This window comes from Pteropus vampyrus, unplaced genomic scaffold (assembly GCF_000151845.1).
Source record: "Pteropus vampyrus isolate Shadow unplaced genomic scaffold, Pvam_2.0 Scaffold916, whole genome shotgun sequence".
Taxonomy (NCBI): Eukaryota; Metazoa; Chordata; class Mammalia; order Chiroptera; family Pteropodidae; genus Pteropus; species Pteropus vampyrus.
Genome location: NW_011889697.1, coordinates 24383 through 41192, shown reverse-complemented (window position 1 = coordinate 41192; position 16810 = coordinate 24383). Strand labels below are relative to the sequence as shown.

The 16810-nt window shown below is 37.0% G+C and overlaps 1 protein-coding gene across 1 annotated transcript; it reads left to right on the top strand.

Moving 5' to 3' along the window:
* The first annotated feature begins 10760 nt into the window (after window positions 1-10760).
* LOC105309878 (olfactory receptor 4E1) lies at window positions 10761-11830 on the top strand. The gene has a single exon (XM_011386089.2). It carries the CDS (start codon window positions 10832-10834, stop codon window positions 11777-11779), a length of 948 nt encoding a protein of 315 aa, XP_011384391.1. The 5' UTR covers window positions 10761-10831; the 3' UTR covers window positions 11780-11830.
* Window positions 11831-16810: the final 4980 nt, after the last annotated feature.

The window sequence follows — 16810 nt, the reverse complement described above, 5'->3', positions numbered from 1 at the left end:
TGTTGAATTGTATGAATTCTTTATATATTTTGTATATTAGCCCTTATGGATGTATCATTGATGAATATCTTCTCTCATTTGGTAGGCTGTCTTTTTGCTTTGTCGATGCTTTCTTTTGCTATGCGAAAACATTTTAGTTTAATGTGTTGTGTCCAGAATAACCAGACCCAACTTGAGTGCTCTTAACCAGGAGACAGTTTATTAGCCGGCGGCTGTCCTTGCAAAGGAGCAGCCCCGAAATGCCAAGATACAAGGTTTTTAAGCCCCAAATCCCATTCCTCATTCTGTCTTAAACACAAAGGTCCATCTTTCTCCTATTCACTACCTGTCAACCCACTGGTCAGGTGTGCAAGCGGGAAGTACAGAAGCAGAAAGCTTGTGTTAGAATGTTATGTTCCTATGGGTGATTGCCTATGTTCCCATGGACAATAGTCAGTGTTCCCATGGGCGATGGCCAAACAGTAATTTTCAGCTTATATACAATTGATTATTTTTCATGCCACGCAAGCAAGCAGGGTTACACAGGCTAAAATTGGCAGTTAGCGTATGAGCTCATTGTTACAAGTTTCATGATTAACAGAATGTGGTTAGGGGTTCCAGAAACTAGGCCTAAGTTATAGACTTCCTTTGTCCAGTTTCAGGTTTTAATTATTCTTTAACCCTTTCACATTTCAGCAGGCCATCACATAATGCAGTCCCATTTGTTTATTTTTTCTTTTGTTTCCCTTGCCTGAGGAAATATATCCAAAAAATATTAGTAAGAGTAATGCCAAAGAATGTACTGCCTATGTTTTCATCTAGGAGTTTTATGGTTTGGGGTCTTTGATCTGTTGTGGGTTTATTCTTATATGTTTAATAAAGTGGTCTAGTTTCATTTTCTTTTCTTTTCTTTTTTGCATGTTTCTGTCCAATTTTCCAAAACCATTTATTGAAGAGACTGTCTTTACCCCACTGTATATTTTTGCCTCCTTTGTCATACATTCATTGACCATATAGGTGTGAGTTTATTTCTGGACTCTCTATTCTGTTCTATTGATCTATGTGTGGGTTTTTATGCCACTACCATGCTGTTTTGATCACTATTGCCTTGCAGTATAGTTTGATATCAGGGAGCATGATTTCTCCACTTTCGTTCTTCTTTCTCTAGATTGCTGTGGCTCTTTAGGGTCTTTTGTGCTTCCACATAAATTTTAGAATTATTTGTTCTAGTTCTGTAGAAAATGCCATTGGTATTTACATATGGATTGCATTAAATCTATAGATTGCTTTGGGTAGTAGAGACATTTTAATGATGTTAATTATTCCTATCCATGAGCATAGTATATGCTTCCATTTATTTAATCTTCTTCAATTTCTTTCTTCAATGTCTTATAACTTTCTGAATACAGGTCTTTTACCTCCTTGGTTAAATTCATTCCTAGATATTTTATTTTTTTAATGCAATTGTAAATGGGATTGTTTTCTTAAATTCTCTTTCTGATGATTCATTATTAGTGCATAAAAATGCAACCAATTCTGAATATTAATTTTGTATCCTACTACTTTACTAAATTTATCAGTTCTAATAGTTTGTTGGTGGAATCTTCAGGGATCTCTATGTGTAATATCATGTCATCTGCATATAATGACTGTTTTACTTCTTCCTTTCCAATTCAGATGCCGTTTATTTCTTTCCCTTGCTTTATTGTTGTGGCTAGAACTTCCAATACTATGTTGAATAAAAGTGGTGAAAGTGAACACCCTTGTCTTGTTCCTGACCTTTTGATTATGATGTTAGCTGTGGGTTCATCATATACAGCTTTTATTATGTTGAGGTATGTTCCCTCTATTCCCACCTACCTGAGAGTTTTCCTTCTAAATGAATACTGGATTGTGTCAAACGCTTTTCCTACATTTATTGATAGGATCATATGATTTTTATTTTTCATTTTGTTTGTGTGGTATATCACATTAATTTATTTGTGGATATTGAACCACACTTGCCTCCCAGGAATAAATTGCACTTGATCATGGTATGTGCTCTTTTTAATGTATTGCTGAATTAAGTTTGCTAATATTTTGTTGAGGATATTTGCATCTATGTTTACCAGAGATAATGGCCTATAATTTTCCTTTTTGTAATGTCTTTGTCTGTTTTTGGAATTAAGGTAATGCTGGAATAGTTTGACAAAGATAGGTGTATATATTTTTTGGAATGTTTGATAAAATTAACCTGTGAAGCCATCCCGTCCAGGACTTTTATTTGTTGGGAATTTTTTAATTACTGGTTCAATTTTGTCAATGGTTATTAATCTGTTCGGATTTTCTGTTTCTTCTTGATTTGGTCTTGGAAGATTGTACATTTCTAAGGGTTTATCTATTTCTTCCAGGTTGTCCAATTTGTTGGCATATAATTGTTCATAATATTTTCATATAATCATTAGTGCTTCTGTGAAAGCAACTCTTTTTTATTGAGATATAATTAACATATGACATTGTATTAGTTTCAGATGTACAACATGATTCAATATTTGTATATATTTTGAAATGATCACCACAATAAGTCTAGTTAACATCCATCACCATACATAATTAAAATTTTTTTTCCTGTGATAAGAACTTTCAAGATGTACTCTCTTGGCAACTTTCAAATATACAATACAGTATTACTAACTATAGTTGTCATGCTGTACATTGCATCCCCATGACTCATTTATTTCATAACTAAAAGTTTATACCTTCATGGACTTTGGACTTAAAGAAGATTTTATGAATTTGACCTCGAAGGCAAGGGAAGTAAAATAAAATAAATGAATGGGACTATATTTAACTAAAAAGCTTCTGCACAGCAAAAGAAACAGTCAATAAGGTAAAGAGACAACCACCCAAATGGAAAAATATATTTGCAAGCAATGCCTCTGATAAGGGCTTAATATCTAAAATATACAAAGAATTCATACAAGTCAATAACAACAAAAAACAAACAAACCAATCAAAAAACATGGGCAAAGGACCTGAACAGACACTTCTCCCAAGAAGACATAGAAATGGCCAACAAACATGAAAAGATGTTGAACCTCACTAGCTATTAGAGAAATGCAAATCAAAATCATAATAAGATACAATCTCACACCTTTTAGAATAGCTATAATCAACAGGACAAGTAATAACAAGTATTGGAGAGAATACAGAGAAAAAGAAACTCTCATACATTGCTGCTGGGACTGCAAATTGGTACAGCCTCTATGGAAAACAATATGAAGTTTCCTCAAAACACTGAGAATTGATCTACCGTATGATCCAGCAATCCTTCTACTGGGTATTTATCCCCAAAGACTTGAAAACTCATGTCCTAAAGATATTTACACAATCATGTTCATAGAAGAATTATTCACGGTGGCCAGGACATTGAAGTAACCAAAGTGGCCTACGAAAGATGATTGGATAAAGAAGCTGTGGTACAGGGGAAGGTCGGGAAATGGTCTGCTGCAGAGGCAGGAGAGGGCTTCCCCGGGCATCCGTGGAGTAGACAGGGCTCAGCGTGCAGCCTCATCTGTAGTCAGAATCAGAACTTGGACGTCAGCCCTTCCTAAGGATGCCAAAGCACTTTCTTTGGACTCTTGAGTTCTTCTCAAGTGGAACCAAAAAGAAGATTAATAAATATGTTGAATTCTAAAATAAGAATGGCCCGGGAGAAAAAAAAATGGTGTAGATGATAGAGGCTCTGTTCATCCCTCTGGCAACCAAATCAAAGTTGCGACGAAAACAAGGAGAAGCAGCCAGGAAAAATCGCCTGGAATCTTGATGAACAAGCCATGCAAATTGGGAGAAATCCAAGAATTCACTCTGTAATGGCAGAAGGTAGGACGGGGCGAGGACGTGGGACTGCTGGGTCTCCAGTGGATGAGTGAGACGGAGGCTGCAGCAGCGGCAGATGCCTCTTAAAGGGGCCGCAACCGCGAGCAGAGTTTCGCTGTGGTCGCTCTGCCCAGAGATTCTCTGAAACCCCACCTCCCCCAACTTGCTGGCCCCGCTGAAGCCACATCCAGGTTTATGCTCAGTGAATCAGGAGCTTCTTGCTGAGATTCACACTGGAGGAGGCAGCTGGCCTCTGTTTCTGGTGTGGCCTTTTGAGGCAACTATAAGCACGGCATTTGTGTATTGCTTGCTGAATCTTAACAGGTGGCTCTGGAGGGGCAAAGGCTTGGGCTAAATTTGACCTGTAGCTGAACCCCTCTCAGGACTGTGCAACTAGACACCTACTTCACAAATCCGCACTAATAAAACTGGAGACTTAGCATCTTTGCTTAATACATAGAAACAGACACAGAAGGGCAGCCAAAATGAGAAGACAAAGAAGCAGAAACCATATGAGAGAAGAGAACAGAGATCCAGATATAATGGAGTCAAGTAATCTAACAGATGCAGAGTTCAAAACACTGGTTATAAAGATGCCAAATGAACTTTTGGGAAGTGTAAAGAACTCCAACAAGGAGATAAAAAAAACATAAAAATGGAAATGGCAATTATAAAACGGAACCAGTCTGAAATGAAGAACACGTTATCTGAGATGAGAAGTATATTAAATGGAATAAACAAAGGAATAAACAAAGTGAATTTAAAAAAAGATCAAATGCCTTATCTAAAGGATGGGAAAACCAAGGACACGCAATCAGAATGGCAAGAGATAAGATGACAAGACTATAAAAATAATTTAAGGAGCGTATGAGACACTATTAAGGGTCCAAATTCTGTCTGATTGGCATAACTGAAGAAAATCAAGATGTTGAACAGCTGTTTGAAGAAATAATGATGGAAAACTTCCCTAACCTGGTGAAGGAAATGGACATAAAACCCCAGGAAGCTCAGAGAATTCCAAAAAAAGGGATCCAAAGAGGCCCACACCAAGACTCATCATAATTAAAATGCCAAAAGTTAAATACAAAGAAAGAATATTAAAAACAACAAGAGAAAAACAGATAGTTACTTATAAAGGAAAACCTATAACATAAAACTGGCAGCTGATTTCTCAAAAGAAACTGTGCAGGACGGAAGGGCCTGGCAAAAAATATTCGACAGGACGAAGACCCAGGATCTCAACCAAGAATACTTTATCCAGCAACACTATCATTTAGAATTGAAGGAAAGATAAAGAGCTTCCCAGACAAAAATAAGCTGAAGGAATTTATCACCTCCAAGCCAGTATTACAGGAAATGTTGGAGGGACTTCTTTAAGAAGAAAAACAGGAATATCCTGTATCAAAAACAGGAATAAAAAATGGTATCAACTACATTCCTATCAATAAGTATCTGAAATGGAAAAGAATTAAGTGCTCCAACCAAAAGATAAGAGTGGCTGAAAGGACAAGAAAACAAGACTCCTACATATGGAAAGGAAGGGGATGGAAAAAGATATTGCTTTGATGGATCTAGAAGGTATTTAAGTCAGACAGAGAAAGATAAACACTATATGATTTCACTTATATGCGGAATCTAAGGAATAAAAAGAACAAAGTAATCAAAAACAGACTCACAAATATAGAGGACAATTTGGTGATGGACAGAAGGGAGGGAGTTTGGGGGGCTGGGAGAATAGGGTGAAGGGTTAAAGAAGTACAAATTAGTAACTGATGGATGGTCACAGGTATGGGGAGCATGGCATAGGGAATGCAGTTAGCATTAGTACGTTGGCTAGGTGGAGGGTCAGCGGAGGGAGGGAGCAATTGGAGGGGGGGCCATTTTACAAACTATATAGATGTCTAACCAATGTACTATATACTTGAAACTAATTAAAATATAAATAAATAAATAATAAATTTTTTAAAAAAGAAGCTGTGGTACATATATCAATATAATATTACTCAGCCGTAAAAAGAGATGAAATATTGCCATTTACAACAACACTGATGGACCTTGGGCTAATCATTCTAAGCAAAATAAGCCAGATAGAAAAAGTTGAAAACCACATAATTTATATGTGAGATATAAACCTAAAAGCAACAGACAAACAGGACATACAAGCAGAGACTCATAGACAATAGACTAGCAGTTATCAGAGGTCAAGGGGAGGGAGAAGGGGAGAGGTAGATGGGATTAAAGGGGACAAACAGGTGGTGACAGAAAGAAATCTAACTATGGGTGGTGAACACACAATGCAATGTATATATATGCCTTACTGTTGAATTGTACACCTGAAACTTACTGGATTTCATTAACCAATGTCACCATAATAAAAAAGAATGATAATAAACTAGAAGTTTATATCTTTTGACCACCTTCACCCTTTTGTCCACCCCCATATCTATGTGCTCATTTTTTTTCTTTTTTAGATTCCACGTACAAGTGATCAAGCAACTCTTTAAGTGTGCACATTCTATAGGCGATGAGATCAACCGATCATGTATACCTTGATGCTATTTCTCTTTTATGAAACACAGCTTCCAAGTAAAGTGATAAAATAAGTACTGGATTTAGCAACAGAAGACCTGAACTCGAGCTCTGCTTCAGATGCTATCTGACATGTAAATTTGGTGAAAATCACTAAACACTAAGTCCAATTTTTCTATAATGCTCTCTATCTTACAGGGATGTTGTGAACATCAACTAAAATAATGAGTATGAAAGAGCTTTGCAAACTCTAAAGTATTCTGCAAGTATAAACAACTGTTCTCATTTTTTCTGTGGAGGGAGTAGGAACACACAATTTTGGAGTACGAAGAACTGCCAGGGAAGAAAAGCCTGAGTAGGACACCTAGGTTGCAGTCTGTGAACAGTCCGAGGAAAGTGGTGGGGCTACCAAAAGGAAGTACAGAAATAGTAATACAAAGAAGTCAAAGAGTAATTTCTCAACTTTGCATTTGCCAATGACAACAGTCATAGAAATGGCCCTGTAATCAATTGAAAGTCATTTTCTGTATTGCCCTTGGTATATTATGCTTATGATAAAGGATTTAAATTCCAAGTGTACAGAGAATTAGTATGGCCAGCATATCCTTCTTTCTCATGTGTTCCCTGATTGTCAAAGTAACAATACAATACAAGCCCCACAGTGGCCAAGTAGCAATATCTGTAAGTTCTGGAAGCTCCAGATTTTTCAGTACAGTCAAGTCTGGCCTCTGATCAATGATAATGAATCCAACAAGAAAACTGGGGGAAAGGAGCCTAAGTCAAAGTCCTTGGGAGTAAGAATTTCCAGTAACTTCTGACATTTTCCTCTATTAGCATTTTCTCTCTACACACTGTCGTATAGAGAGTCAGCTGTGAGGCTTACCCTCTAGCCCCAAACCCTCTGTTTAGGATATCATGACCATCCCACGAAACTGTTCAATCTTGAAATTCAAACTCAGAGTATAATCTTCATCTCTCTCCTTTGAATCCTTTCACCAACTTAAACCACCAAGCTCATACATCCAAACAGAGAAAGAGAAAGGGGCATTTAAGCAAGAGGTTCTACATTTTCACTATTATCCAAAATAGTGAAGCGATGCCCAAATAGGGATGCTGGTAGCTGGTGGTGGCTGTTTTGTTTATTTTTTTGAATTGCATATTACAGAATTATATTAATATAGTTAACACATTTAGGGCCACATGCTTTACCAAGAGTTCTAAAAATTTTTACCATTGTATTCATGTTTTTTAACTAGAAAACTGAGGCTCAGAATGTGAAATACCTTGCCCAAATTTACACTTCTAAGACACTGGAATTTTTACTTGGACAATCTGACTCAAGAGTCCAAACATTTGACCTCTCTGGCAGGGAGCCAATTAAATCTTAACTCCATTGCTCTTCCCTCATCTCCATGTTTTCATATGAATTAAATAAGAATACATAAAAGCCCCTCACCTAATAGTCATATATAAATATAAATACATCCTAAAGACTTATGTTGAAGCCTTGTTTTCTCATTACATTCCCTTAGTGACAATTGCAAGTCTGTAACTTTAATCCCCACAGAATCACAGAATTAACTTTTTCTAACTAGTGACTAGGGCAAGCTGATGTCACTGCTTTAAAGTTCCCAAGGACACAAAGCCTATATAATTCCGTAGAAAAACACCAACGCGGCAGCTGCCAGTCCCAGCTGCTTTCTTTCTCTACAGATTTCCTTCAGTACTTGAAGGTGGAATAATCCATTTGAAATTAGCGATGCAAAACTTCTACGTAAAGAGTATGCTGCGAAGTAACAGGATGCTTCAGTCACACTGATTCTGAATAATTCCATCAAGTGTTGTGTTTGAAGTGTCCTGGTAAACTAGCATGGCCTGCAAAAGTGGTTGGTAGCACTTTTCATCCTTTCTACTTATCACTGCAGTCTGACAAAGTGCGAAAAACATACCATTCCTATATCACACCTTCAGTTGACTAGAAAACAATTCTAGAAAATCTTAGTGCAGAGTTACATGCTATACATATTGAAAAAATATGACAAAAATATAGGTACAAAGGTGTGCTTTTTGCAGAAATCCTGAAGTGCCTCTGGTCAAATATCACCAAATATATCTACTGTGACTTATTATCAAAAACTGTGAACAAGACCCAAAGGAACTTCAAAGGTTTTGACTTTCTTTACAGAAAAATCAAATCAAGGTAAGTGGGGTTATTTGATTTGTCCAATTGCAAAAAAATTATTTCTACTGGAAAATAATATCAGTATTGAAACTATAAGACTGAGATAATGCCATTCCCTTTGGAGGTGCTGAGAGCATCAGGAACAACCCAAGGTGAGTTTTATAGACATTTTAATTATATCCTACTTTTCTTTTAATTGCTTTCCCCCACTTTTCTGAAATATATGCAATAGACGCTAGGTTTTTATTTTGTCATATTTTTGACATAAACTAACACCAAATTTCTACTACAGTTGGACACATCTCTGTTTTTTAAAGCATTTTTTCCTATGGCTCCACTGAAATAGAAAAAAATGATGATGATGGAACAGAAATCTTCACTTCGGATCCATTTCTCAGTCTGCATACCTTTCCTATCTGTATAGGTGATATTTCTCACATTGAACTTAAAATAAACTCCTGGCTCTATTCTTGATCGGTTCTTCAACTTTCAATTTTGCAATCATCCCCTTCAAACTTACTAAATTACAAAGATAACAGATGTAGATAATTAAACATTTGAAATTGTTTTCTGGAGCAAAAGTTTTAAATGAACAATCTAAGAAAAACTTGTAAATAGTAAAATTCATCCATAGCTACATTAGCATGTTGCTATAAACATGAATCTAAACAACACCACGAGTTTAATTTAAATGTTAACTGAAAGACTTCTCCTGCCCTAAAACTTTTTGCTTTGCCACAGATTTCCTTCGCTAGTTTCTTGATTTGACACGACTATTAGTCTTTCCTCTGATATAGACAAAAAGGGCCATTGTCTGCAGAAGTCCAGTGTGATGAGGTATAGGAAAAAATTGAGAAGCAAAGGAAAACGAGGAGCAAAAAAGTTTTGTTTAGTCTTTTTTCATAAGCAATGTGGAGTTAACTCATCTGGCAGAGAGCTTGATCTCAAGAGATGACATAAAGCATGCATTATGATCAGTGATGGGACGAAGGTAGCATAAGATGTTGGGGCTCAAGGAACCAAGAGGGGCAGCCTGTTTGGGTGGACCACCTCTGGAAGGCTGTGCATCAAGGTAGCAGCATGAAGGAGGCAAGCTAGAGGAGAAAGACTTCTCACAGATGCCCACCCAATCTGACCCCAAACACCTACGAGAGAAGGAAGGAGGCAACTGAGACACATTCTACTTAATGCCTCGGTTATATCAATTACCACCAAAAGTCAGGTCAGAGTGGTGATAAAGAAAACTTGGACCAGCAGTCAGGAGACCTAAGCTCTGGACCCAGCTATCACTCCAAGTCTCTGTGAACTTGGGCCAGATGCTTTACCTTTCTGTGCCTCATTTTTTTCTATTTGTAAAATGAAAACAAGATAGACTAGGTAAACTCTTAGGTCTTTTTAAGAGCAAAGATCTTATGATTCTATCATATACACATTTCTTATTAAAAATAGTGAGACTTGGGTTGAAAGTAGACTAGTTTAAAAGAAAGTAAAACAACTACTTTTGATTTACTTGTGGGCAAGATGACAGATTTGGACTTTTTAAAGCACTGAGGATAATTTAGTCAAGACAATGAGGCTATTAAGCCTGAACCTTGACCTCTAGCTTACGAATGAGCAAGTGGAGTGGAGGAGAAGCAAGCCTCCCTCACCCTCTCCAGATGTTCTAAGGTTTCCAGGGTTTTATAGAGCCTCCTCTAAAGAATTGTTCAAAAAATGCCACAGCCACATTGCCAATTGTCCAGCAGTTTGGCAAAAAGCCTCTACCTTCTGAAAACTAGATAATTGAAATTACAGTGTCAAGGCATCACGGCAGAGCCAACAGGGGAGCAAATCGTTTGGGTTAGTGAAAAATGCAATAACAAGACAATAAAGAAAGCTGTGTTCAAGGCCAGGATTTGTGTGACGTTAGACAAATTACATATTTGGAGTCAGGAGAAGTTTAATTTCTTCTGTAAAAATCTGTAACCTAAATCCGAGCACTGATATCTTACCACAATAAGGGAGAAACACCTTATTTGGTCTCTCCCTATCTAAAGTTGTTTTATATCTCTTAGTAAATCAAGATTCTCTATTCTGTTATTCCAAAAGTGTGCATTTAGCACCTACTATGTGTCCAGCATGATTTAAGATGCCGAATAGGGAATTTAAAATAAGATATTTGATCAGATATTCTAGGTAGAGGGGAAAGTCATGAGCACAGAAGAAATTAAGTGACCAAATAATCGATGCCAATACTAGTTTGTTTGTTTTTCTAATTCTTGACAGGAGTGTCCAACAAAGAGAATGGAAGAGGCTGGCCTACTCAATCAAACTAATTTAGTGACATATTTTCAGCTTCGAGGTTTATTTGTAAATCAGAAGGTACAGGTGGCTGTGTTTGCCATGTTCCTCGTTTTCTATGCCCTGACTCTGATTGGGAACATCCTCATTGTCATAACTATTATCTATGACCACCGGCTTCATACCCCCATGTATTTCTTCCTCAGCAACCTGTCCTTTATCGATGTCTGCCACTCCACAGTCACTGTCCCCAAGATGCTGATAGATACCTGGTCAGAAAAGAAGCTCATCTCCTTTGATGCCTGTGTTACTCAGATGTTCTTCCTGCACCTCTTTGCTTGCACAGAGATCTTTCTCCTCACTGTTATGGCCTATGATCGGTATGTGGCCATTTGCAAACCCCTGCAGTATATGACAGTGATGAACTGGAAAGTATGTGTGGGGCTGGCTGTGGCCCTCTGGGTAGGGGGGATGATCCACTCTATATCCCTTACCTCCCTCACCATCAAGCTACCCTACTGTGGTCCTGATGAGATTGACAATTTCTTCTGTGATGTACCTCAAGTAATCAAACTGGCCTGCACTGATACCCACATCATTGAGATTCTCATCATCTCCAATAGTGGGCTAATCTCCGTGGTCTGTTTTGTGGTTCTTGTGGTTTCCTATGCAGTTATCCTGGTAAGTCTGAGGCAGCAGATCTCTGAAGGCAGACGGAAGGCCCTATCTACCTGTGCAGCCCACCTCACCGTAGTCACACTGTTCCTGGGACACTGCATCTTCATCTATTCCCGTCCATCCACCAGCCTCCCCGAGGATAAGGTGGTGTCTGTGTTTTTCACCGCTGTCACCCCCCTGCTGAACCCTATCATCTATACCCTAAGGAATGAAGACATGAAGAATGCCTTGAACAAGTTAATGGGTAGGAAGGAAGGGAAAGAAAAAAAATGAAAATATCTAAGCCCATAAGCCCAAAGAAATACCTTGCAAAGAATAAATTACATACCACGTTTATCAGACTAGTCATGTGCCTCATAGGGATATTTAGGTTAATGATGGACCACATATACGACAGTGGTCCCATAAGATTATAATGAAGCTGAATTTCCTGTAAGAAATGGAAGGATAGGTGGTTCAGAAGGAATATATTTTTCTCTGATGGGAGCAATATCTGTGGGGTAGATTCCCTCATTCACAGCACCTTAATTTTGAGTGCACAGATTACATCCCAATCAGTCAGACACTGATTTGTTTCAGCACAGAGGAGCCTGACCCCCCAGTGCTACAGATTCAGAAGGCAATACAGCCCTCTCAGATCTAGCTCGATGGTCTTCATAGTACGTTGCTGCATAAGATCCTGTACAAGGACACAAGTCCACAGGAGCTACCTTGACAAGTATTAAGTGGCGCTGTCACTTTAGTAAGTTTTCTGTGGTAGTGCGGAGCCAGCCTGTCTCTGTATTTTGGAAATATTTTTAGGTTGTAATAATGTAAAGTATAAGTAACTTTTATTTCTTCCATCAATTTAATGCCAGAGAGAGTCCTTTGTGTCAGATGGGGTCAATGGAGCCTAAAACAAATTTTCAAAGTCAAAACATTAAGTCCTCATTTATATACCCTCTCCCTTTTATTTTATTTATTTTTTTATTTTTTATTAAGCTTATTGAGGTAACATTGGTTAATACAATTATATAAATTTCAGGTGTACATTATCATTTGCCATCTATATATTCTATTGTTACCACCCAAAGTCCAGTTTCCTTCAGCCATCATATATTTGATCCCCCTTACCCACTTCACCCTCTCCTTACCCCCCTATATTTGACCCCTTTTACCCCATCTATCTCTCCCTTCATCCCTTACCCCCTACCCTCTGGTAACCACTAGCTCATTGTCCATGTTCCTGAGTATCTGTTTGTCCTGTTACACTCTCCCTTTTAAACACCCTCTTTTTTTAATGACTATCACAAAGTTCCTTAATCAGACCACTATTTCAACATGCAATAGCCTAAACCACATTGCCATGACGATCCTTTATCTTCCTATATCTCTCCATCTTGATGTCTTATTCTTACTGATCCTCAGGCCACTTTTCACTCGATCCTATTAGTCACTATTATGGTGATCTACACCTTATCCAGCCAATGTCTCCTTGGTATTCCAATCAATCCAGCCCACATCCCTGTTCATGGAGCAGCACTGACAGCTTCGATGTTCTATTTCTAACACTTTGAAAGGAAGTGATTGGGGGTGTGGAACAGTATTTACAAAGTCTACAGTGGTGTACAGTAATGTCCTAGACCTTCTCATCCACTAACCACTCACTCACTGACTCGCCCAAGGCAACTTCCAGTCCTGCAGGCTCCATTTATGGTAACTACCCTATACAAGTGTACTATTTTTATCTCTTATATCATATTCTTACTTTCCTTTTCCTATGTTTAGATACACAAATACCACTGTGTTACAATTGCCTATAGTATTCAGTACAGTAGCATGCTATTCAGGTTTCTAGCTTAGGAGCAATAGGCTATACCATATAGCTTAGACGTGTAAGTTGGCCACACCATATAGATTTGTGTAAGTGCACTCTATGATGTTTGCATGATGAAATCACCTAATGATGAATATCTAAAAATGAATCCCCATTATTAAGTGACACATGACTGACCATGACTTATCAAATTATCTTCTGACCCAATATCTGACAATCATAGCAAGAGCTATGATTTCCAATATCTTCAATACACTGGAAATTGTTCTAGTCACTTTGCCTTTACTTAATTCTCACAACTCATTTTACACATGAAGAAACCAAAGCTCAAAGAGAGCAAATAGCATGCTAAAGGTCACCCAGCTAGGAGATGATGAAGGCAGGATGTTAACCTAAGCATATCAACACGAACTCATGCTATTTTCACCACCATGCTGTTTCTCCCTGCTTTTGTCTTAGGATCATAACTAAGGTCTAAACAACCCTTTAGATTTCTGGGAAGATCTTGCCTACATCAGTCATTCAGATGCTTTCCTAAATAGCCTAAGAAACATTGGTAAATCAGATAAAGTGAGTTTGCACATGACTTTGGTGACTTAGAAGACTTTGAACCATTAAAGTCATTGATATCCTCATGTGTCCAGAAAAAGTCTGCCCTTAGAGCCATGAAAAGGGAATGTGTTATTATTCATTTATTTGACAAATATTCACTGAGCACCCATTAAGTGCTAAGTACTATGTTTATAGTTATAAATAAAACAAACATATTGTTTATCCTTCATGCAGTTTAGAATTTAGTGAAAATAAGAAAAAGATACAAATAATTTTTAATTACATGTTATAACAAATGTTGTGAATGAAAACAGTAGGATGTTATTAGAGGTTTAGAGAAAAGACTGTCTTTAGTTTGGGTAGTCAGGGAGAGCCTCTCTGAGGAAATCACATTTAAGCTAAAATCTGAAAGACGAAAAGGAGCCAACCATGAGAAAAGAGAGGTGATGAACATTCTAGGCAGAAGAAATGACAGGCGTGGAGACCTATGTTGGGAAAGACCTTGGCTTGTTCCAACAAGTGAAAGACCAATGTGGTTACAACTTAGACTGTGAGAGGTGACTGACAGAGAATGGTGAGAGGTAACATTGGAGAGGTAAAAATAATACTTTCATGTCCTCTCAAGGAGTTTAGAATCTTCTTCAGTACAATTGGAAGCCACCAGAATGGTTTAAGTATAGAAGAGGCATGATATAACTTAATGAAATTATTTTAATATTATGTAGAGAATTCATTCAACTAAGCATTTATTAGTAAACAGTTAATAGTCACTCAATTTTGCACTAATTGATGGGAGAAAATACCAAGTGGAATAAAACATAGTGTATAATCCAGTATGTTGAATCTAGTTTTGGTAACACACATTGTAACATTGTGATAAGTGCTCTAAGAGTGGTGTGTGCTAAATAGATTGGGAAAACAGGGAATATGAGGAAGCTGGTCCAGGCAACAGTATTTCACACAACTATACAAAAAGCATGGCATATTGGGACCCAACAGGTCTGTCTGACTCCATTGGTGAGAAGGGCATGCTTATGTACAGCTGAGATTTCCTTGGTAATCAATGAAAGTATAATCATTAAGCCTGTGATCAATAAACCTGTGATCTCATATTTTTTATGGTAATTTTGCCAGGAAATGTGTTGGGAAGGAAATTCAAGCCATACAAGCCATTTCAATTATACAGAGGCATGGTTATGAAGGCAACCTGTAGTGTTTCTGGATAGCATAAGTTAACCTCCAACAGACAAATCTAATAATTAATGGAATAGTCTCTTTCCCAAAGATAACTCTCTGCATAGTATAAAACTGCATTCATTGGAAATGGTTAATGTAATAACAACTGAATTTGAGAATTAGAGAATTTGTCCTGAAATACTTTTATCACAAGCAATGGCAAATAATAAGGATATATAACCTATCAAAGAACCCAAAAAGAACCACCTTGTGCAGCAATCAGCAGCACAGAGGAACAATGTAATGTGATAGACAAGACAATGCTTCTTAGAAGTCCTTACGGTGGTAGCTGGTAAAACTAAAATAGAACAACAATGTCATGTTTCCTTTTTTTTCCATAGTTGGAAGGAAATTTCTAATACTACCCATTTTCAATTGTGTTAGTCCTCACAGCTCTCTGGGAAGGTAAAATAAAACATTTATTCTCCATTTCACAGAAAAAGCTTTTTAGACTCAAAGATAAGATAAAATGTGTTTAGCTACTGAATAAATAGAAGAGTAAAGAATAAAATGAAAATATCTTGGCTCTTGGTTCTGTGGTTGACTTACTTTAAAGGGGAACAGGGATCATTATCTATATAGAAATTTGTTTAGTAACTTTGTATTCAACAGTTAAATCTCTCACACTATGCAATAGAGTAACTAATATTGCCATAATACAAATAAACAAATAAGGCATTAGGAATTTATTTCTGCATAAAATGAACTAATGGATGTGAAAAACCTGTCTGTGTAAAAGTCCTCAATGTTGAAGCATAATTAGATAATTTTTCTAAGTTTTTCAAATGTATATAGTAGTAAAATCTTGGCCTCATTTACCACAGATATATAAAACTATGATTTGACTTTGACTTTATTGAAAATTCTAAGGGTTTAACACGCTATATTTGCCTGTGAATTTTCAAGTAATGATGTTTAGATATTTTTATGAGCAGCCCCTGTTTATCTAATAAACTGTTTCTGATTCTTTGTCTTTTTGAGTCCTTTCTGTCATTTTATTGATTATTTACCTTTTAGCCAGAGTTAGTGTGTCACTCATTCTGTAATTATGCATGCAGATATCCCTATTGTTGGTGGCCAGTTCTCTGGAGTACTCATAAGCATTATTTCTACAAGTTAACAGAACTTGGTAGAATAGTAACCCAAAGGCCTCGATCAATTTTAAATTTCTTTCATAATAAGCAAAGAAAGATCAGATATATTTTTAATATTAAGTGTATTCTATATCATTTCATTAGTTCCATTAAAATTGATACTAGAACAATTTTATATAGCAGCTCTATGATCATGTATGGTAGGATCCTCTAATCCTACAGCCTTAGGTCACAGTATATCATCATCCTTTTTCCCTAAGGAATGTGTCACGGAGTCTTCTTAATATGATCTTCCGCAGTCCACAATAATCTGATATATTTTATCTCAATGAGTGATACTAGTTAATTCAGTAAATCAACAGCTTGAAAATTATGTAAATCTAAGCATCCTCTTAACTATTTTCACCTGCTTGCTTCAAATAAACTTTATAGTATTATTAGAAAATTTACTGACAAAACCTTGTGAGTACAGCCACTATGGAAAACAGTCTGGAGGTTCCTCAAAAAATTTAAAATTGTTCTACCTGTGACCCAGAAATTGCACTTCTGGGTATTTATCCAAAGAAAACCAAAACAATAATTCGTAAAGATCTATTCATCTTTATG

Excerpts from the sequence above, each read along its gene's own strand:
- LOC105309878 (XM_011386089.2), top strand. The coding sequence starts at position 10,832 with ATGGAAGAGGCTGGCCTACTCAATCAAACTAATTTAGTGACATATTTT.